Source organism: Chroicocephalus ridibundus, chromosome 1 (assembly GCF_963924245.1).
Source record: "Chroicocephalus ridibundus chromosome 1, bChrRid1.1, whole genome shotgun sequence".
Taxonomy (NCBI): Eukaryota; Metazoa; Chordata; class Aves; order Charadriiformes; family Laridae; genus Chroicocephalus; species Chroicocephalus ridibundus.
Genome location: NC_086284.1, coordinates 183,633,964 through 183,654,910, shown reverse-complemented (window position 1 = coordinate 183,654,910; position 20,947 = coordinate 183,633,964). Strand labels below are relative to the sequence as shown.

The 20,947-nt window shown below is 36.9% G+C and overlaps 1 protein-coding gene across 10 annotated transcripts in view; it reads left to right on the top strand.

Annotated features, from left to right (window-relative positions):
- XPOT (exportin for tRNA) overlaps positions 1–20,947 on the top strand; it is a 30,377-nt gene that overhangs the window by 1,761 nt on the left and 7,669 nt on the right. For 3 of the 10 annotated variants that reach the window (XM_063323041.1, XM_063323040.1, XM_063323039.1), the window contains exons 2-18: positions 3,150–3,283; positions 5,096–5,178; positions 5,709–5,765; positions 7,960–8,029; positions 9,203–9,421; positions 9,982–10,166; positions 10,533–10,701; positions 12,027–12,263; positions 12,592–12,630; positions 15,607–15,669; positions 16,635–16,759; positions 17,606–17,750; positions 17,907–18,026; positions 18,209–18,303; positions 19,107–19,176; positions 19,616–19,854; positions 20,350–20,635. In XM_063323041.1, the coding sequence (XP_063179111.1) occupies positions 3,224–3,283; positions 5,096–5,178; positions 5,709–5,765; positions 7,960–8,029; positions 9,203–9,421; positions 9,982–10,166; positions 10,533–10,701; positions 12,027–12,263; positions 12,592–12,630; positions 15,607–15,669; positions 16,635–16,759; positions 17,606–17,750; positions 17,907–18,026; positions 18,209–18,303; positions 19,107–19,176; positions 19,616–19,854; positions 20,350–20,635 (2,262 nt within the window). In that variant the 5' untranslated portion in view covers positions 3,150–3,223. Of the gene's footprint in view, positions 1–1,482; positions 1,941–2,051; positions 2,176–3,149; positions 3,284–5,095; positions 5,179–5,708; positions 5,766–7,959; positions 8,030–9,202; positions 9,422–9,981; positions 10,167–10,532; positions 10,702–12,026; positions 12,264–12,591; positions 12,631–15,606; positions 15,670–16,634; positions 16,760–17,605; positions 17,751–17,906; positions 18,027–18,208; positions 18,304–19,106; positions 19,177–19,615; positions 19,855–20,349; positions 20,636–20,947 lie in introns of those variants that run through there. The other 7 variants (XM_063323048.1, XM_063323047.1, XM_063323044.1 and 4 more) reach the window with 5 other exon arrangements.

The following is a 20,947-nucleotide window of genomic DNA, read 5'->3' as shown; positions in this document are numbered from 1 at the left end:
GGTGGGGGGAAGGAAGTAACCGTGAGCTCTTGGGCTGCCGCGTGAGGGGAGGGACCTCCCCCGCACCTCCATATTCCGCTGCTCTCGGCGTGGCTCGGTGCGGTGGTTCCCCCGCCGTCCCGCCGCGGGAGGAGCGCTTTGTCACCCTGCGGACGCCCCGGGAAGGGGACTAAGAGGGTTCGGTGTCAGCCCCGGGTGTCTTCGCCCCAGATGCGGAGGCGGCGGGGGCTGATCGCCCTCCTCGGCTGAGCCACGCAGCGGTGTTGGCGCTCCGGCCCGGGGGGGCTGGGCTCTCTCACCGAGTCTGGGGGGTGGAACAAGGCGGCCTTACTCCTCACAGGGAATTCCTGGCCGGTAGGAATGTGCCTGAAGTGAAGACCTAATATGTCACTTCTGAAAAGAACAGCTTGCTAGTCCAGTTGAAAAGTTCTCGAACTAGCTGTGGTCACATAACTGTTCGTTTTAACCGTGTGTTAGATCAATTTAAAGGCTCTAGAAGCTGTAAATATGCTCAAGGTTTGCAGCAAGCAAAGCAGAAATCAAAAAAGAATGCAAAGGATGATCTGTTCCTGTTTTTATTTTATTAAAGAGAAAACTTGCGGGAATTAAAATGAAGCATGTCACTAGCTCCTTGTGTGCTGTCACAATCTTGTAAATACCTAAAATGAGTGCTGTAAATGAAGTATTCTTTAATTACTAATTGTTCCCATGGTTAGCATCTCTACTTAAAACGCTCTGATTGCTTTCATTATTAGGGCTTATCTGGGCCCAAGTTGCATGCCTTTGACCATGTTAGTATTGTTAAACTGGGTAGTCTTCACCACTTGAAGTGTGACTACGTTTTTTTCCTGCTTTCCTGTTTGAAAGCATTCTCTACTATCAAATGCATTTATAAATATTTAATATGTGAAAGGGAATTAACTATCTTGATGAGAGCTGCATATACCTGTATGACTTCACTAATAAGGAGCTGCACCCTGCTAATTACAGTAAGATGACTTTGCCACCCAGCATAGTGTACTACTTAACAAAAAATGTCTTTACGTAAATAAGGCAATACTTTCTACACAGCTGCATATTAACTATTAATGTTATTGATTATTTTCTATAAATAAAACTTGCTTTAATGGCATACTTGATGTTATAGCTGAGTATATCTTGCAATGGATTTTGTGAACTGTAAGTACTACTAAAATTGCATGTCGATTTTGCTTTTGACATGTAACTGGCTGGTAAAATAGATTTGTGGTGGAAAAGCTGCCTGCCTAACTAAAACCATAGAGCATGAGAAGCTATTTTGTTAGCTTTCTCAAAAGGCTCATTCAAATAATCAGTCTCATTAATTGTCTTCTAGAGTTGGCTAGTCAAGCTGAAACTCTGAGAAAAGGAGCTTTCTATATGTTAGAAGGTGAAATTTTAAATATGCTCACGTAGTATATACAAAATTAGTAGAACTGGTTGGCATTGCTGTTAGCTAAACAAGTGAAGAGAATACATATTTGAGCCAGGTTATTTTTAAAAGTAAAACTTGTCACCCAGGTGTAGAAGATTACTACCTTTTGGGCAGATCATGTAGTGATATCAGTAGGAAAACGTGCCAAAAACAGGCTTCTGTATACTAAATAGTTTTACTTGTATAACTCGGGACTAGACCCTAATCGAAAGATGCTGGAAAAAAAAATTAAATCACTTTCCCTTCAGCATTTTACCTTTATTTTAGTCTGTCTTATTTGAATGTTGATTATGGGGAACACAAGCTGGGGGCTAGGGACACAGAGGGAGAAGACTCAGCAGAGCAGCTTTAATCCCTAGAGGTTTTTGACCCTGAGCGGGATTGCTCTGTGTCGTAAAGCAGTGTGTGAAGCTTGTTTTGCCACGAGTCATCACTTTGTTCCAGATTTTCTGGTTTCTATACTGCTACAACCTGCAATTTTTTCTTGGTACGAACTCAATTTTACTTACTAAATTGCCTTTCATGATGCATTTTGTTCTAGTGTATTCTGTAATGAGTTTTATAGAAATGTCTGTCTGTTACCGTGTTGAATTTTGGGCTCTCCTTTTCAGGCACACTCGCTGCCAGTTGTCACTGTGCCACCTTTCTTCCAGTGGGGGAGGGTGAACAGTAGAGCGTGCACAAGACACGCAATACTAAGAAATCGGAAGTTCTACCTATAGGCATGTAGGCAGCTTGAAACCACAGCTGCTTTGTATTTCATCTCTTCCTCTTGTCTATCTTTCTTTCCCCTACCTCCTACATCCTTATGTAACAAGGCCTTATTTCGGGCCTAATTAACTGTGTTACCATGGTACATCAGTGGCGGGAGGGTTTGAAGGATAGATGGACTTTTGTCCCCTCTTGCTGTTTAACAGCATCCTAGTATTTTATTTTTTTTAATTCCCTATGTTTTACCAGAGCATTGCAGAACAGCCTGTAGAGGCACATCATCTTTAGAACATTTGTCTAGCTTGCTTGGTAATTTTGCATTGAATTTTCTAAATAAAAATCATTGCTAGTAAATCAGCACCCATTAGTAGGAACAGAAAACTTTGTTAACAACCCAGTATGATGTATTTTGTGGTTAATTTCTATGACACTTCTCTTGTGTGCGCTTGCTTTAGAAGGAAGACCTCCTAATGACTTTGCCCCCCTAGGGGAAATACTTCATAAATGGGTTTATGAAGCATCTTAACAATATTATAGAGATGAGTAGAGATTATTTTTTTTTTCTGCAGTTGTGAAGTTTGTGGTGCTGAAAAAAAATACAGCACGCTATCATTTAAGTAGCTGATTTATGCTTATGTCATATCTTGCTGAAACCTCTGCATGCTTGAAATTTGAATAGTTCAGTTGAATAGTACACATCATGTCATTTCTTTGCTGGTTAAGATGATAAGAGCTCTTTTCAAGAGAACTAAAATATATGGACGCTTCAAATTTTCCTTATTCAATAAGAAATTTAGTACCATTAAAAGTTGACGAAAGGACTTAAAATTCTGATATCTGTATCAAAATTCTGCACATTCATGTTTTAGTGGGGTACATACTATGCGTTTGAGGTTTGTGGGCAAATTTCTGTGGTCGTTGCTGTCCTGCTTTTAATTTTTATTGTTCTGCTGAGCAAATAAAGTTTCTCTTTCTCTGTTTTCAGATGATCGTAGCTTCTCTTCTAGAAGAAGTGGGCAAACCAGTTAGGAGTAGGAAACAACAAGTATAGCAATAGAGATGGATGAACAAGCCCTTTTAGGGCTAAACCCAAATGCTGATGCGGACTTCAGACAAAGAGTATGTAATTAACTTGCTTATCTCTCTAATAATTGGGGGTGCTGTTTCAGTGCAAAAGTCTCATTTTGGGGTTGGTGGTTTTTTTTGGTTAACCAATACGTAGGGTTTGAGGTGGCAAGTACAAAACAAAGTCATGTTGCAAGCATGTAAGCTCAAGATTGTGTGTCACCAGTTCTGTGAAATTACACTTAACGTGCGTAGAATTTATTTTTCTGGGCTCTGACTTTTTCAGTCCTTTCAATTCTTCGTACTTGTTGCTCAGCTCCTTACAGAATGAAAAGCAGCTGCTGAAAACAATGAGTTGCTTGCAATTGCCCTTTGAATTCTTAGGTGTGGGGGTTTGTTTTTTGTTTGAATAGATTAGCTACCTTTAGTGTCTTTTAATGAAATGGGTGTTTTTAACTGTAGCAAAGCTTGTATTAGTGTAGAGTAGGTTAAGAAAGTAATCATGGTGTGTGGGTAACCGTTACTTCATAAAAGAGAGATGCTGCTATGAAAAGGCATTACAATTTATAAAACAACTTAATGAGTAAATCTTTCTGCTTACTGATTGATTATCAAATTGATTTAACTGTCTACAAGATAACCTCCAGTAAAATCTTTCAGAAATGTGGATGTTAACACCTTGGGTTTGTGTTCATAAAGCAAATCCTGGAATGTATAAGAAAGTTAAAAATGTGGTTTGGTGCAGCCTAGTATTGTTAAACAGCCTGTTAAATGTTTTGGTTCTGGGTGTTTGTCCTTGAAAGAATGGATGTAGTTAGTGTTCTGTTAATGGAATATCACTGTAAAATTTGACCTTATAGATTTATTGACCTATGTAGTCTGCCTAATTTTGAAATATTTTTATAGTAAAAAGTGACTTACCTTTTCTCTAATCGTGTAAGCTGTAAAAGATGAAGGAAGTATCAAACAATTTCTAGTAAGACTGTTCAGTATAAGAAAATTACCAGTACAACCTATAGGAAGTGAATTCTTGTTTTAAGGACTTTTCAACTCGCTGAATAAATACTTTGGAAAATTACTTTGGTGAATAGAAACAATTATGAACTAATGCAAAAACCAAAATCAAACCCAACAGCCAAAAAAAACCTTATTGAAATGCATGCGTTCATAGAATTGAAATCTGTTGTTAATCTAATCTCTGTTTCAAAAGTTACTTTACTGTTTTGTATAATAGGCCACACTAAATCTTAAAGCAATTAGATCAAGTTAACTGTTGTCAAAAGCTACTTAGAAGTTCTGATAAGCAACTTGATTTAAAAGGAAAAAAAAATTAGTAGTTTTTTTCCAGTCTTGTAATAGATTCATAAACTGACAGTTGTCAGGTGATCAGTGTTTGAATGTTTCTTGAGGTGTGGAGTACAGCCAGAGTGGCGCAACAAAAATAGCGAGTTGTTTTCAGTGAAAAATCTAAATCACTTTCTCTTTAGAACGTGTGAAAGGAATTTTAACTTGGCTATGAACTTCCACCTAAGCGGAAAGGCCCTGAGCAACTTCTTCTAGTTGACTCTGTTTCCAGAGGTCCGTTCTAACCTCAACATTTCTGATTCTATGACTTCTATTTTCAAGTAACAAAAATCTTTATATTAAATGTAAAGTGGAAATGGGTACTTAACGATATTAACACTTAAAGAAACATTCTTGTGCTATGGTAATTAGGGAGCCGTATAAATACTTGGATGTATCCAAATACTGTTTGGTTTTTTTTGAAGGAGAGCTGTTTAAATGTGAGTCTAAATGTGAATGAGTTGTCTTGATGTGTGGTTTGTTTGGGTTTTTTTTCAATGAAACTTACTTGGATGGTTGCAGGCACTAGCCTACTTTGAGCAGCTGAAAATATCTCAGGATGCTTGGCAAGTCTGTGCAGAAGCGTTAGCTCAGAGTATATACAGGTAATCTTTACCAAAATACATTGATTGCTACAATTTTTAGATAATAAGATAAAAAATGCATGTAAACTATATGGCATGTGGAATGTCCCTTCTTAATCTATATCTCAGGTTGTCTGTAGCTTTGCTTTTTAAGATACCATGTACAACTTGTGCTTAGTGTGCTAATGGACCCCAAACATATTCTTGAAGCCTGACAGACTTTTATAAAGGCAGGATGCAACAAGCATTGTGGTTTTGTATGTTCAGTAGTGAAATCAAAGCATAGCAAATTGCTGGCTATAGGAAAAAAAAAAGGATTATAATAGCAAATATAAATACTAGTTTAAGAGTTTCTCATTTTTACCAAATGAACTGCTCGTGTATTTGTTATTTTTGCTTTGAAGTAATAGCAGTAGCATTTTTCTGTGGTGCACAATAATTCTTGATTTGTCAAAGGGATCACCACCTAGTTGTAATATTTGAGGAATTTTTTTCTTCCCAGAGAAGCATACCATGTTTCCACCAGTAACAGCATTTTTTTTTTTTTTTAGTGATGATCACATCAAGTTCTTTTGCTTTCAAGTTCTGGAACATCAAATTAAGTTCAAGTGAGTAATCTTTCTTGACCCTGGCCATATATATATATATTTAATTTTCCCTTTTTACTCTGCTTGCAAAAAAACCTGTAAATGCTATCTCTCATCTCAATGTGGTTGATGAGGTGGCTTTAATCTAGTACAGAGGACTTCCTTGTGTTTATTCACCTTTGCTGGGAGAGGAGTAGTTGGGTTTTGAGCAGCATGCTCTACTTAGCTAGTCTAACACCTGTGTGTGGCCCAACACAGACTGTTATGGTTTGAAGAACCCACAACAATTTATTGTTATTTAGGCAATTATTCTTATCACCTGATGACCCCTCTCCACCCAGGAAGGGGAATCAGGAAGTAATCAGGAAACCTGAGGGTTGAAATAGAATAAGACTAAAGAATTAACATTAATAATACCAAAGAACAAGTATTGATCCCAATACCAATATAAAATATATGAGGATTATACTCAACCAATTATAGCAGCAGGAAGCTGTGCACTCCCAGCAGTGGACAGCAAATGTTGGACACTGTGAGTGCTATGGCTTTGGGAGGAAGGGAAGGGCTCAGGAGTCCAGCACCGGGGCAAGAAGTGCTCAGGACTGCCACCATCAAGGAAGAGAAAGCTCCTCAGCAAGCTTTCTAGTTTAGGTTGAATGTGACATTTGTGGTATGAAATAATCCTGTTGGCCAGCTTGGGTCAAGTGCCCAGGTCTCGCTCCTCCTCATCCCTGTACTTGGAAGGCTCGAAAACACGGAGACCTTGAAACTCGCATACCATAGCTGGCTATAAGGTAAATATTTTCACACATTCAGACACTAGAGTCTGCTAAAAATGCAATTTTCCCTAGCATTAGAAGAAACCTTACTGAAAAGTAAAATTACTGAAAGAGAAATCAGTCCTGTGTCATTCCAACCAGACCCAATTACCAAGAATTGCTTGAAACTTAGTCCTTCCTTTCTGGAGATTCAAGCCTTATTCTGTACTCTCACTGATTTTTTGCTGAAGAGAGACCTGCAAGCAGCAGCCTTGCTTAGTACAGACTCCTGGACTTCAGACAAAGCCCTATTCATTCAATAACCGTGGCAGAGACGTTAAGAGAAAGTAGTCTTTTCACTGTGTGATGTTTTTGTAGAATCAGAAGTTTAGGAAAAAATACTTTGAAATAATTGCATGGAACTGTTTTTTTGGTTTTTTTTTTTCCACACTTCAGGCTTCTTTGGTCAGAACTTGAATGCCATGGCAGAGGTGTCTGTTTTTTGGAATATCACCGTAACTGGTTCCAATACACTAAACGTGTGTCAGCCTTTAGATAGGAATAAGATGTATTTTGTGACTGATTTTCACAGTTATGTATCAGAGCAAAAATGAAAGACTTAACTTTCTGTGATTTTTTATTTACCTGATTTTACCTTGTTGTACACCTTCCTCTGCCTGTTCCACTCCTGTCATCTGCTTCCTGCAGTATGTTTTCTCTAGCTTTCCTGCTTCTTATTTTCTTTGAGCGTTTTCAGTGGGGTTGCTTTTTTTGTCTCCTTATTGAATAGTTACTTGTGCCAGGAACACTGGAGCCACACTCAGCAGTTACTCCCGTTAGGGGCAGTACCAAAGCTATAGCTAGATATTGCAAGGAGAGTGTTCTTGGCTGAGCTAGTCCTGGGAAGAAACATGTCGTGTGGGTAGTATTTGAGGTAGGCTGGTTATAATGTCAAATTTTGCCAAGACTGTATGTATGATGTAAAATGGAATTACTTGTTTGCCTTTTTTTTGTTTTGACATATGTCTGATAATAAATGTACTGTAAGTCAGATCAGTGAAGGACTTCCTTGTCCTCACTATTGACAGTCTTCAATGCGTAGTAAACAAATTTGAGCGTATACAGATGCCGCTTCCTTCTCCCCATGGCTTATGGTCAAATGTGTATTTTTCTCAGGGTCATAAGTCCTGTCCCTGGTAGAGCAGTCTTCCTGCAAACTCCAATACAGGAGGCAGTAGTGCCTCAAAATGTAATCTATTGAGATGGGCAAAATGTTTTTCCTTATGTCTTTGAGTCAAAATTTTAACATGCAAATATCTGTGTAAATTCCTTTTCTAGGAACCTTTGATTTACATTAATGTGCAGTATTATGTGCCATATTAAAAGAGTTTTGCCTTACTCAGTGTTGTGCTTGTCATAAGGCAGTTGTATTTTCGTCTCATTATGCTTTGTTTCAGATACTCTGAACTCACTGAAGTCCAGCAGCAGCTAATTAGGGAAACACTCGTAACATGGCTGCAAGCACAGGTAAATACGTCTTATGTAGTAGGCTAACGTAAAGCATTGAGTGTGGGCTAAATATTTAATCTGTTGTTTGAGTTTAAATATGGCTTTCTGAAGATATACAGTATCTGATGGTTAAAAGCTTTTAACATGCTAATCTTTATTAGAAGTTCTTTAAATCGGATGTTGTGAAGAAGTCTGTGCTTGAACTTACTACTAAATATGATGGCTGTGGCTTAATCAGTTGTGTGTGAAATAAGGAGTATGAAAAGCTTCGCTTTAGAGAGGTATAATCCAGATTCCCGATGTTCCTGAGTGTCTGGAGGAGGAGCAGTAATTCTGTGTTTGAGACCCTCTTGGCTGACTCCTGTCTACTTAGAATACCAGCAGATGTTTATGAATGAACAGCATCACTCCTGTTAATACTATGGCAGAGTATTGGCTACTCTTTCTTGTGGAATTAGTTACTGTAACTGAACACGTAGTATCAGTTGGACCCAAGAGTTTGCAATCAGCAGAGCCATCCAAGTGGGCTGGTACAAGTCTTTGCCTATACCAGCCATTACCTAGTTATCATTCCACTTCTGCACTGGAAATTAACATTGTTGCTTTGTTTGTAGAAAGCTTAACAGGAAATGGAACATAACACAATTTGAAAAAGAACAGATCCTTGTGAAATGGATTAAATTGCTTTTAATTTTTCTTTGTGGCAATTTGTTCCTTTTAGGAGGAGTTATGGAAAAGGGGAAGGAGAGAGATTGAGATTGGTAGTGACAGATTGTTATTTTTCTTTTTTGCCCCTGATGAGATTAGATTTAGAAACTTCCTATACTGTTCTTAAAGCTAACATTTAGTTTAGGCACAAGCTAGCTATAAGATGACTGTAGCTTGTTTTCTGGAAGTTCTTCTTTACTCCTTTCACCAAACCAACAAATAGCTTTTAGTCTGTGAATAGTACACTTAATGTCTTAGTACAGAATGAAAGGCTTAGGACTATTGACCAGAGAGAATGTTTTCCCTGTTTAATACAATTTAGCTATTTTTTTTTTTTAAATCCTTGGAAAGGTAAGGCTTTTATTGATCTCATTCAGGAAGGGAGGTAGTACGTTAATCGCTATAGAGAGATCAACAAGCATATATGATTCTTCTCTAATTTAGTAAGAATATACAAATAAGAAAATATCTCGTTTCTAACAGATGCTGAATCCCCAGCCTGAGAAGACTTTTATTCGCAACAAAGCAGCGCAAGTCTTTGCATTGCTTTTTGTTACCGAATATCTCACAAAATGGCCCAAGTTTTTTTTTGATATTCTATCAGTAGTTGACCTTAATCCACGGGGCGTGGATATGTACCTCAGAATCCTGATGGCTGTTGATGCTGAGCTGGTAGACCGCGATGTTGTTCATACATCAGAGGCAAGTTATTATTTTGCATTAGCGTTTGTTTTACATTTCAAAAATGTTCTCTCTAATTAGAGCAGAAGACTTGTAGAGAAGTTGTTTTTTTTCATATGGCAACTTTACCTTAGAGACATTAGGTGGTTTAGATCCAAAAGCCATATGTTGTTTAATGCTTTTTATGATTTCATACTTTTCAGTTAATGTGTTTTTTGCTTGGAGAACTAGCAAACAAAAACTAATGGGCTGAGTTAGCCAATTTAATGTTAGACTGACTCATTTTAAAAATATTAATTTCTTCTAGCGCCTGTTTTAAGGAGTCTTAATATCAAAAATCCTTTTAATGATCTAGAGGACTTCTTTCCCCTTTGTCTGCCTTCCTTTAGCATTTGGACATTGTGGTAGGAAAAAAAGACTGAAAACTAGGGTATTTTGGTTTTATTTCTTGCAAGAAATAAAAATGTCCTCTTTTGGGGTTTCTGATATGAGTTATTTATCTTGTTAGGAGAAGTCGTGTCTGGTAGTGGATACAAAAATGCTACTAATTTGACTGATTTATCCTTTTTCTGTATTGATAGGAGGCTCGTAGGAACACCTTATTAAAAGATACTATGAGGGAACAGTGCATTCCAAGTTTGGTGGAATCATGGTACCAAATCTTGCAAAACTATCAATATAATAACTCAGAGTTGACATGCCAGTGCCTTGAAGTAGTTGGAGCTTATGTATCCTGGATAGATTTGAGCCTGATAGCCAATGAAAGGTAAGGGAGTTTTGATGGAATATCTTTGCAAAAATAACCTTGATAGTGTGCTGACTGTATTTCTATGAAACAGAATTAAAACTCCTCTCTGAAAAGGGACTTTTAATTATATACAAATCTTCGGAGGTTTGGAGTTTTTAATAAAGTGATGGACTTTGCAAGCCCAGCTGATATAATGATCAAAGTAGACACTACAGCTTGCTGGATTTTCCTTATAGTGTATACAATGTTGAGTTTAGTCAGTACAACAGACTTCAAAACTGTTTTATAAAAATAAACCATTGTAAATATGTACACAAATAATACAAAGCTTCTGTAAGATGCTACTGTGTACATATAAAAAATAACCTTTTTTTCTTTTTGAAGGTTTATAAACATGCTGCTAGGTCACATGTCTGTGGAAGTTCTCCGGGAAGAAGCCTGTGATTGTTTGTTTGAAATTGTAAATAAGGGAATGGACCCAATTGATAAAACAAAATTGGTTGAATCTTTATGTCAAGTATTGCAGTCTGCGGGTCTCTTCAGTATTGATCAGGTTTGTATATTGCTTTTTACAATAGGAATGAGACATAGGTTTCCGACAGTTCTTAAATAAGCAAATGAACAGAACCCTATAAAACTAAGTCCGCAGATTAAGGAGAATTAGTTGTGCTTCTGCATCAAAGCTAAATGGTTCTTAAACTTTTCTCATACTTAAATTAACAGGTGGTTATTAATATTGCTTATTAATTTAAAACACACTGCATTTCGTTTGTCCTCAGCGTGAGTTTTTTCGTTTCGGAAGCAAGGCATTATGTAATTCCTCTGTTCCTCCCCTAGAGCATGTTTTGCTTACTGTTAATGCTGCTTCTGTGTTTCTTTGCCTTTAATCTTCTCTTCTGGGTGATTCAGTAATAGGTATTGCAGCCAAGGTAGAGGGGTTTTTTTAGAGTGAGACATTAAATCAGCTGTGCATAATTAGGTAGGGGGAAGAGCTTTCTTAAGGGCACATATGTTGTTCTGCATGTCTCCACCATCAGACAGGAGCCTTGAAATTCTTATCTATAAGCTGGAAAAATATACCTACTAACCAAACACACATTCCCTGGCAGTTGCAGTGTTTAAGGAACAGCTGTTTGCTACCTGCCATGGAGAAAGGGGAACCAGCCCTTATGAAGCTGTAGTCCTTGGATTGCGAAGCATTTATCTCTTAATTTTGAAGCCTTTGTCAAATCTGTATTCCTGCTAGAATGCAGAAAATGTGCATTCATCAATTCATGTGTTTCTCTAAAAATCTTACCTCAGCCTCCCTGAGGCAGGACTTGTTCTTCCGGTTTTGTACAGTTACGGCAGGGAGCAAAGCATCTGTTTGGGGTGACTAGTCTAGGGGTATTTCTCAATTCTGATCAATGTATTTCTGCAAAAGCAAGCCATGAATACTTAATATTAACTCACTCTTACAGGCAGTACTGAAAGTTACTCGTTATCAGTATTTCTGAAGTGAGCCACAGCTGTTAATTCTTTGAAGTTTTCCCATAAAAAGATTTTCCTCTTATACAGCCTAAAATTTATGGTAGGTATGCGCTTCTGCTTTTATTTTGAACCTGCTTCTTGCTGTAAAGTAAAAAGAGAAACAAACTAATCTGAAGAGATGAAGCAAGCTACTGTTGTATAATGGAGGACAGCCAAATGTGGCATTGCTTTAATTTTTCTCTCTCCATTCCCCAGGCAAAATGAACCAGACAATTGTACTTTCCATCTAGGAGACAAATACTGGCTTTACTTCTTCTACATAACAGACATGGATAGTACAGTCTGTAAGCTCGTGCCGTTTAAACCTGAGCTCTGCTAGTGTTTTTAATTGGATGTTTTGTCTTGCAGGAAGATGACGTGGATTTTCTGGCCAGATTTTCTAAGCTGGTCAATGGGATGGGGCAAGCATTGATAGCTAGTTGGACTAAACTGATAAAAAATGGTGATATGAAGAGTGCTCAAGACACTCTGCAAGCTATTGAAGCAAAGGTGTCCCTAATGTTGCAACTGCTAATTCATGAAGATGACGACATCTCATCTAATATCATTGGCTTTTGTTATGACTACCTTCACATCTTGAAACAAGTAAATATGTTTGGCTTCAATTTAACATCACTTTTTGACGTATGATTTAGTTTGATTTGTGTGGAAGTATATGAATCTTATACTATGTGCAAGCTGACTTGCAAAGTATGTTATTTGGCTAATGAGCATTCAGTATCTTTAATGGCTGTGGTCATGCTATTTCTATAGTGTTGTTTAGAAATTTGAAGGAATTGGGTTAGATCTTGCATTAAGTGAAAAGAAGGTTTGCAGCTCATATGGCTGTTAAAAAAGCAAACCTGTCTTTTCCTGTAGGAGAGTAATAAAGGAGTTACTATACAAAAAATAACACTTGGAATTTATTTTACAGCTTTCTGCGCTTTCAGACCAACAAAAAGCTAATGTAGAGGTAAGTATTTTCTTTTTACCAGAGTTTGTTTTTTTTTTTTTTTTTCAAGGACCTATTCGGTCTGAATTTTTCATTTTGCTGAAACAAGTCATGTTTTATTTATATACCTTAAAATGTACATGTGACAATAATTAAAATGGCAGGCTTAAAAGTAAGGACAGTATGTTCCATCTTCTGCTAAGTAACTACAGATGTTTCTTTAAATAGTAAACCTATATTGAATTGTGTATGAAAATGAAAGCTATTTTAGAGCTGGTCTTCCCAAGCAACCTTTAAGCATATGTTGGTAAACTCCTATACTGTCTGTACAGTTGGTAGAATGTTCTTAAATCAAGATAGAAGAAGAGGTTTTTTCCTGAAGCTGCAATTCAAATATAGCAGTTGTACTTATAATGAGCAGTTATATGTTAAGCATTACATTAAACTATACATTAAGCTTCAGTTTAAGATTAGGTTTATATGCTGAAGTTTATACATATACTTAAGTTTATTTATTAAACGTAATATTTTATATATAAGGTTTATGTCCAGTTTTGGAGGTAGTAAACTTTTTTCAGCACAGTCCTTTTGTAATTTCTTTTCCCTATCACCCTTCTGCACCAATGTGGATGTACTAACTTAGATGTTGAACTGGTTAGATTGGTGCGGGTATTTTGTAAGTTCATACAGCTGACAGCTGTGAATCCTTTTCCGTTACAGAGAAAACTGAATTCTGTACCTGTTCTAACACGAAAAGTTGAATTTGTATAACTGTGATCTAGATTATCTTAGTCTAGTTTTGCCTAATGCCTGTGTAAATTGGATGAGGTAATACAATAAAAAAAGTTTGATAACATCACTGAATCTTTTAATTTTTGTTACTATGTCTCTTTTGTTCTTAGAACTGTATCAAACCAAATTACTACTGCAGTGCACTTAGGACATTTAACATTTGTGACTGTCCTGAAATCTGTTGCTTTGGTAAACTTGCTTTCATACTGAAGAACTTTGTGTTATAATTATTTCTTAATTTTACTGAGCACTTCTTGAGGATTTGTGTTAAATGGGGAAGCAGTCATACCAATCCTTCTTCTTTCATCCAACTCATGATAAGGAAGTATTTGGAAGTAGTCTGAATCTTCTTGTTGCCTGTCTTATGCTGCTAAGCACACAATTTAAAGCTTTCCTTTAAAGTTTTGCACATAAGTAGTTCTCCCTTTCAACTCGGTCATCATTTGAACAGGAAAAAAGGGGATCTTGTTTATTGTGGCTTTGAAGTCCCAAAGTTTTTTCTCATCAGCAGAATCACAATTCTTAAAATGACAGACGTTTCTAAGCATTTCTGGCTACAAGCATATCACACTAATGTTTTGCAGTTATTTCAATATCACTTCTTAGAAGCAGAGGCTTCTCACAGATGATTCTGACAATTGGTGTCAATTAGAAAGCCCGATCACATTCTTGCTATTTGACCATGTTCTTCCTTAAAGTATCACAAGTGTCTATTTCTGCAAGATCACCAAGAATTTCACCTCAGTAACCTAAGTTTAATTCATTGGTCCATTTTGGTGTTAAAGAACTTCAGGTTTTTCACTTAAAATAAAAAATGTCATTGTGATTCATTTGTCAAGTGTTTTGTTGTTTTTTGTTGTTTGTTTTTTTTTAATTTACCTTGTTCCCTTGTTTATTATTTGTCTGTATTTTATGGATGTTCGCATTCAGAACCTCCAGTACTGGAAGAGAATCGCAAAATGCTAATCAAGTTCTTGCTGATACAGTCAGCACTTTCATTTGCTATAGTTATAATAAAAGCTGTTGGGTACTGTATTTAATCAACATGGTGGGGGAAAAAAAAAAGCACAAGTTTGGTTTTTGGGTTTTTTTTTTACGTTGTAGTATGTATAGGGATTAGGTGCTGTGTAATGCTGATCTCCAACATTCAGTGAACCTGTTTCTTGTAATAAGTACATGGATATGTCCTGCCTCATTACTTGTTACTACTTGATACTCTCTTGGACTTCTAACGCTCTATTGTTGTCATAGACATAAAAATGGTCTGCCTCTGATTCAGTTTTATTTATTCAGAATAGCTTTCTGGAATATTTAGATTTAATACATGTTTTTGTAGGTTCCCCAGAACAAACTGCTAAAATAAAGTGAAAATTAAAATATAGTAGATTTTTAAACACTTGTTTTAGCGAACTGTATGTCTGTCCAATTACTATCCATCCTAGAAAGCATGAATGGATTTGAGTACTCCATGTACTTTAAACATTAAATCAGAGTTTTAAAAACCCAAACTAGTAAATGCTTAGTAAGATCAAAGTGATACATTTAGAGTTTGAGACTTCAGTAGAGACGAGATCAAGTCTTTAGTCCTGTTTTAGGACTTAACAACAGTCCTTACTGAGGTGAAATTGCACATTAGTGCTTTAACCGATGTAACAGTTTGCTGCTGCTGCTGAAAAGGGAAGGTTTTGCTTTTCTTACTGCTGTTTGCTGCTTCTGGCTCTGACTCTTAGATTCTTGGCTGAACCAATTCAGCTTGTTAACCTGTCCCCAAAAAAAACCCTTCAAGGATGTTGAGCAATTAGAGAAGTTAATGTTATGGCTAAGATGACCTGCCCCTTTAAAATAGGATCTTGGACAACCTGTTTAGCTTCCTCTGCCTAGTTTAGTCATCTTAATTGTTGTTTTCAATGTGAACGAATGAGCACAGATTACAAGCAGGGAACAAAGCTAGATAAAACTGTGAAAGACTGAGAGCTCTATATCATCTGTTCTGTGTATGGCATCTGTGTATTGTTTGGATATAATCCATCTTTTTTAATTTGGACTGTTACTTCTGCTAAACCTCTGAAAATAATAATTGAAATGGGATTTAAAATATTGAAAATATTTAACACTTGCTTTAATGTTCCTTTTACCATAAGATTTTAACTGTTCCTTCTTACTAGTTGTCTGCTTCTATGCTTACAGTTCTGTTTTTTATCTTAGGCAATCATGTTGGCTGTTATGAAGAAGTTGACATATGATGAAGAATATAATTTTGAAAATGAGGTATTGTGTTATATGAATAAACAGGCAAATGCAACTTAAATTATGTGTAGTAAAATTTGCTTACACTTTTAAAAATCTCTATTTTTCATAGACAGGATTTGAAGGTAGGAAGCAAAGGTCTGTAAGCAGAAGTTTTTTTCCTTTGTGGAAAGCTGTTTTAACCTCTGGGCGTATCTGCATAGGGCAAAACAACATAGTAAAGGGATATCCAAGTCAGTTCAGTTAACAGAATATTCTGGCTGCGTTTGTGCAAAACTATTCCTAGGCAAGTACAGCTGTGCTGTTAGATAAACATAGCTGTTGAGCAGGCTTGTTCAGTGAGAGTTTGCGTGTTTCTGCACATCACTTCTGTCTTGCAAAAAGATTTGAGAGATATGGTGTAATGAAACTCTTGAAGAGATGCTGCTTGACCTACTTTAGATGGTCAAACATCTGCAAAAATAAGCTAAAGGAGGCAGAGGGTCTTTGATTTCACTTTCCTCCCATGTTTACATCTCTGTCAGCCAGCAATAATGATCGAATATGTTAGACTTACTTTCGCTTCAGGCTGTTTGGAGAGCTATAGTCTTAAAAAAGTTAACTGTATGCAGTCTGTCATAAATGTTTCTGTTAGTTTAACTTTAAAACTAAGCTAGATGCTGAGAAAGAACATCTTTGAGGAGTGAGTCAATTTTCAAGAATTGGGTCAATAAGGCTTTGCCAAGAGCACTTTTTCTTGTACTTCTGGCTAGTTTTCAGTTTGGAAAGCCTTTTTTTAATGTTTCTGGACTGAATGCAGTGGATCTCAACGCATTGCAACCAGCCAAAATAGGAGCCTGCAGTTATGTTGCGTTATTGAATTCTCTGAGTGTGTTATACTGTTCTTGTATGTACATGTTTTCATTTTAGGTGTAACTGTCTAAAACGACTGTAGATTAATTTAAAGATGAAAAGAGGGTCTTCACTGACATGTGACTGTTTTGTAGGGTGAAGATGAAGCAATGTTTGTGGAGTACAGAAAACAGTTGAAACTGTTGCTGGACAGACTTGCTCAGGTCTCACCCGAGTTACTGTTAGCGTCTGTCCGCAGAGTTTTTAACACTACACTGCAGTAAGTTGGAGGTTTTTTAACTTGTTTTCATGATGCCTTTAGCTTTTTTTGCCTTTTGTAACTATCAGAGTTTGTAATGAACATAAGTGTGATGTAGCAAGGTGAAGCCAATTGATAGAATGAGCTTGTTACAACTTCATGATAAACATGAATTTGTATAATCTCTTACTCAGCTGCTTAAAAAGGAAAAGCTTTCTTTTTGTAACCTTAAATGGCAGCTGATTTTATTTTTTTTCCCTGGAGGTGTCTCTTTGTCATTTACCTACACAGCAACAGGCATTTGGGCAGGTGTTCACTTTACACCTCAAGGAAATGCTTATGAGATGTGGCAAATAATTTTATGCATTACTTCTATCAGAAAATGAAGGTTCAATAGGGAAAAGAAACTAAAGTGAAGTATTTTTTACAAGAAGAGCAGAACCAATCCTGGAAACTATGCATGTAAATAAAGAAACACTATTACTAGTTGCCTGACTAGGAGGACAGTTGTGTGTATACAAATAGGAATCTAGTATTGTCGGTGGCTTCCTTGTACCTTGCTGTTTAGTGAAGTTGATGGCTTGTCCCCACATGGCATAGTATGTGGGTTTATACCTAAGTAAGCACTTCAAGAAGCCTGTTCAAGAAGTCTGTAGCTTTCAGGTTGAAACTGGTAAAAGCATATTGGTAGCCCTCTGATGGAGGGGTGCTGCATTTGTGGATAAAGTCTTCCAGAAGCATCCAGAAATACTGCTCTTTCTATGCTGTGCATCTGAAGAAGGCTCAAAAGAAAATACTAACACGGTAGAACTATGTTTGTTACATAAGCTACTACGGACTGACATGATCTTCATGTTCTTTCTCTAGGAATTGGCAGACTACGCGATTTATGGAAGTAGAAGTAGCCATAAGGCTGCTGTATATGTTGGCTGAGGCTCTTCCTGTATCTCATGGTGCTCACTTCTCTGGTGATGTTACAAAAGCTACGGCTTTGCAAGACATGATGAGAACAGTAAGCATGTGTGTTGTGGGAGCTATTTAAAAATGCTAATAAAGACTGGAACACGTCAGTTCAAACGGCTCATCTCAAATACGAGCATGTCACCTACATTGTAGTTTGATGTTATAAATGGATAAAGTACTGACTTGCTAATGCTTTTATTTGTAGCTGGTGACTTCTGGTGTTAGTGCCTATCAACATACATCAGTGACCCTGGAGTTCTTTGAAACAGTGGTCAGATATGAAAAATTCTTTGCTGTTGAACCTCAGCACATTCCAACTGTTCTAGTAAGTTTCATCTCAATTGCATTTTCAACTAGATAAGACTAGATAAGTTCTCTAGGCTTAAGAAATTTCCTTATTTTCTGAAGGTCACTAAAGAAACCGGGTTTCATAAATCATTGGATGATTAGCTCTTCTTTCCCTCCTTGTTCAGGGATTCTAAGGCTGAGATATTTTCTTGATTGCAGATGGCATTTTTAGATCACCGTGGTCTTCGCCATACAAGTCCCAAAGTACGAAGTCGAACAGCTTACCTCTTCTCCAGATTTGTCAAGTCTCTTAAGTGAGTAAAGCTGTTACAAATGTATCCCAGTTGCACTGAATTTACCATACATAGCCCTTCTGTATGTCACAGTTGTCACTGAAACAGGCTGGGCTTCAAATGGACTGCAATGAAGTAATATATCAATATAGTGCTTTTAGTAAGATTGTCCTATCGTGCAATACTAAGGTAGCAGTGGAAAAATTTGTCACTGGACGAAGAACTCGAATACATGTCCTTAGCTTATTTTGACTAGCTGTTAAAACTGATCAACAATATAAATGTCTGCACTGCTTTTCCTCAGTCAGCAGAGCTGAGAGTGAGTGGATCTGGAGACTCCCAAGAGTAACTCTTCCCTGTGCCTGACCAAATTCTGAATATTTACAGAATTTATACTGATGAAGTTTACTTGGTGTGTTAGAGCCCTTCAGACAGTCCTGTGCTGTTGGTCTTACTTCACAGGCATGTATTTAATGTAGAGGCAGGAGAAGCTCCAAGTTCGTTCAGATTTCAGAAGGATCCGTTTTTCAAGTATTAATGAAAATATTTCACTCAGATGAGTGAGGCTATTTATGCATGCTTCAAAAAAAAAAAAAATGAGGGAAAGAAATATGTTTATTTCCCAATATGCCATGTATCTATTTAGCCTACAACAAGCACCATATCCATAAGCCAGGTTTTTCTCCAAACAGCGCTTTGATACTTAAAGGGGAGTTCTATATTGAGAAGGTAGTTCAGTGTCTAGCTTTACAGCCTAAATAAAATACCAGGAAATCTGTAAAACTGCACACTAAATAGTGTTATGTACTTATGTTTGCCTTCAGTAAGCAAATGAATCCCTTTATTGAAGATGTTCTGAATAGAATACAAGACCTGCTGGAACTTTCTCCTCCTGTGAGTATTTGCAGCAGGTTTTTGTAATAAATAAGGCTTGCACTTACTCATCCGTGTGCCTGAGTACTTGCTGAAGTGTAAGTTTAGTACACAAACATTTAAACACAAAAAATTTGTCTTGCTTTTCTGGTGTGAGATCACTTGCATGCTTCCATTTGTACCTAACTTTAATAATCTTGTTTATATGGATTTCTGGGACCATTGGCTAGAGATGGGCATATATATAGAAGGCTATCTGTCTAAATTGTATAAAAATAGTTGTTCCTTCGACTATGTTTACTTAACACTTCTACATAAGTAGGAAAAAAATAAAACTATTGTAAATGTACTATTGAGATTACTTAGGCATGATTAAAGAAAGCGTAGTATCTTTAAACTTTGAGAAGACAACTTTGATAAAGGACACTTAGTAAATTATGCCTGTTATCTTCCATTTTAGGAAAATGGTTACCAGGCTCTCTTAAGCAGTGATGATCAACTTTTCATTTATGAAACAGCTGGAGTATTAATAGTTAACAGTGAATACTCTGCAGAAAGAAAACAGGCTCTAATGAGGAATTTGTTGACTCCGCTGATGGAGAAGTTCAAAGTATTGTTAGAAAAACTGATGATGGCACAAGATGAGGACAGACAGATGGCACTGGCTGACTGCCTCAATCATGCAGTTGGGTTTGCTAGGTAGGTACAGCACAGTGACCCTGTGTGTTTCTGGTTTGAGTAAAAGGGGAAATATAAAGGATTTATTGGGAGGAGGGGCTGAGTTTCTACCTGTGCTTTATTGACCTAGAAAATCATCACTGGTTGTAGAATTTCTTACAGTAGCCCAGAAGAATAAGTTAAGTCCCCTTAGAAAAGGCTGCTATGGATGTAGATGCAGAGAATATTGAGCAAGTTTTATAATGAACCAGCATCTATTCCCTTTCTCAGAGAATTGTGTGGAGCTATTCTAATCATAAATGGTTTGTAAACTGTTAGAATTTAATTTTCCAAAAACCGACAAAGTGTAGCTACTTCATATCAAATAATTCTGTTCATTACTGCCAGTGTTTGGCTCCCATTTCATTAAATTCTAGTTTAGTGCATGGGTTTTAAACTATATGTTGTTCTCAGTGTTATTGCTTCTTCATTGTATTGGAACGTGAGCTTATGTAAAACGATGTATTGCTTTTACAGCCGAACCAGCAAGGCTTTCAGCAATAAGCAAACTGTAAAACAATGTGGCTGCTCAGAGGTTTATCTGGACTGCTTACAAACATTTTTGCCAGCTCTCAGTTGTCCATTACAAAAGGAAGTTCTGCGAAGTGGTGTCCGCACTTTCCTTCACCGCATGATTATTTGCCTAGAGGAGGAAGTCCTTCCGTTCATTCCTTCGGCCTCTGAACACATGCTTAAAGATTGTGAAGCAAAAGACCTTCAAGAATTCATTCCTCTTATAAACCAAATAACAGCTAAGTTTAAGGTAGGATATTGCATAAGCTTTTCAGGATCAAAGTGTTGGTGATATCTCCTCTTTTCTGGTTCCCAAAAAATAGCTGTGTCAGAACCTTTATCTCACAATTAATAAATAAATATATTTCTAAAGCTGCTACTGGAAAACAGAGTCTTCAACCACAGTCGTATATTGCTGGACTCTCAGTGGTTAAATGAGTGTTTTTCTTTGATTACTCTCAGAATTTTGTTGCTTTAAAATTAATAATTCATATTTATTATTTTAAAATACTACTTGTAGCACAAAATTGTTTTTGTATTGACACAATTAACTTCATGCCCC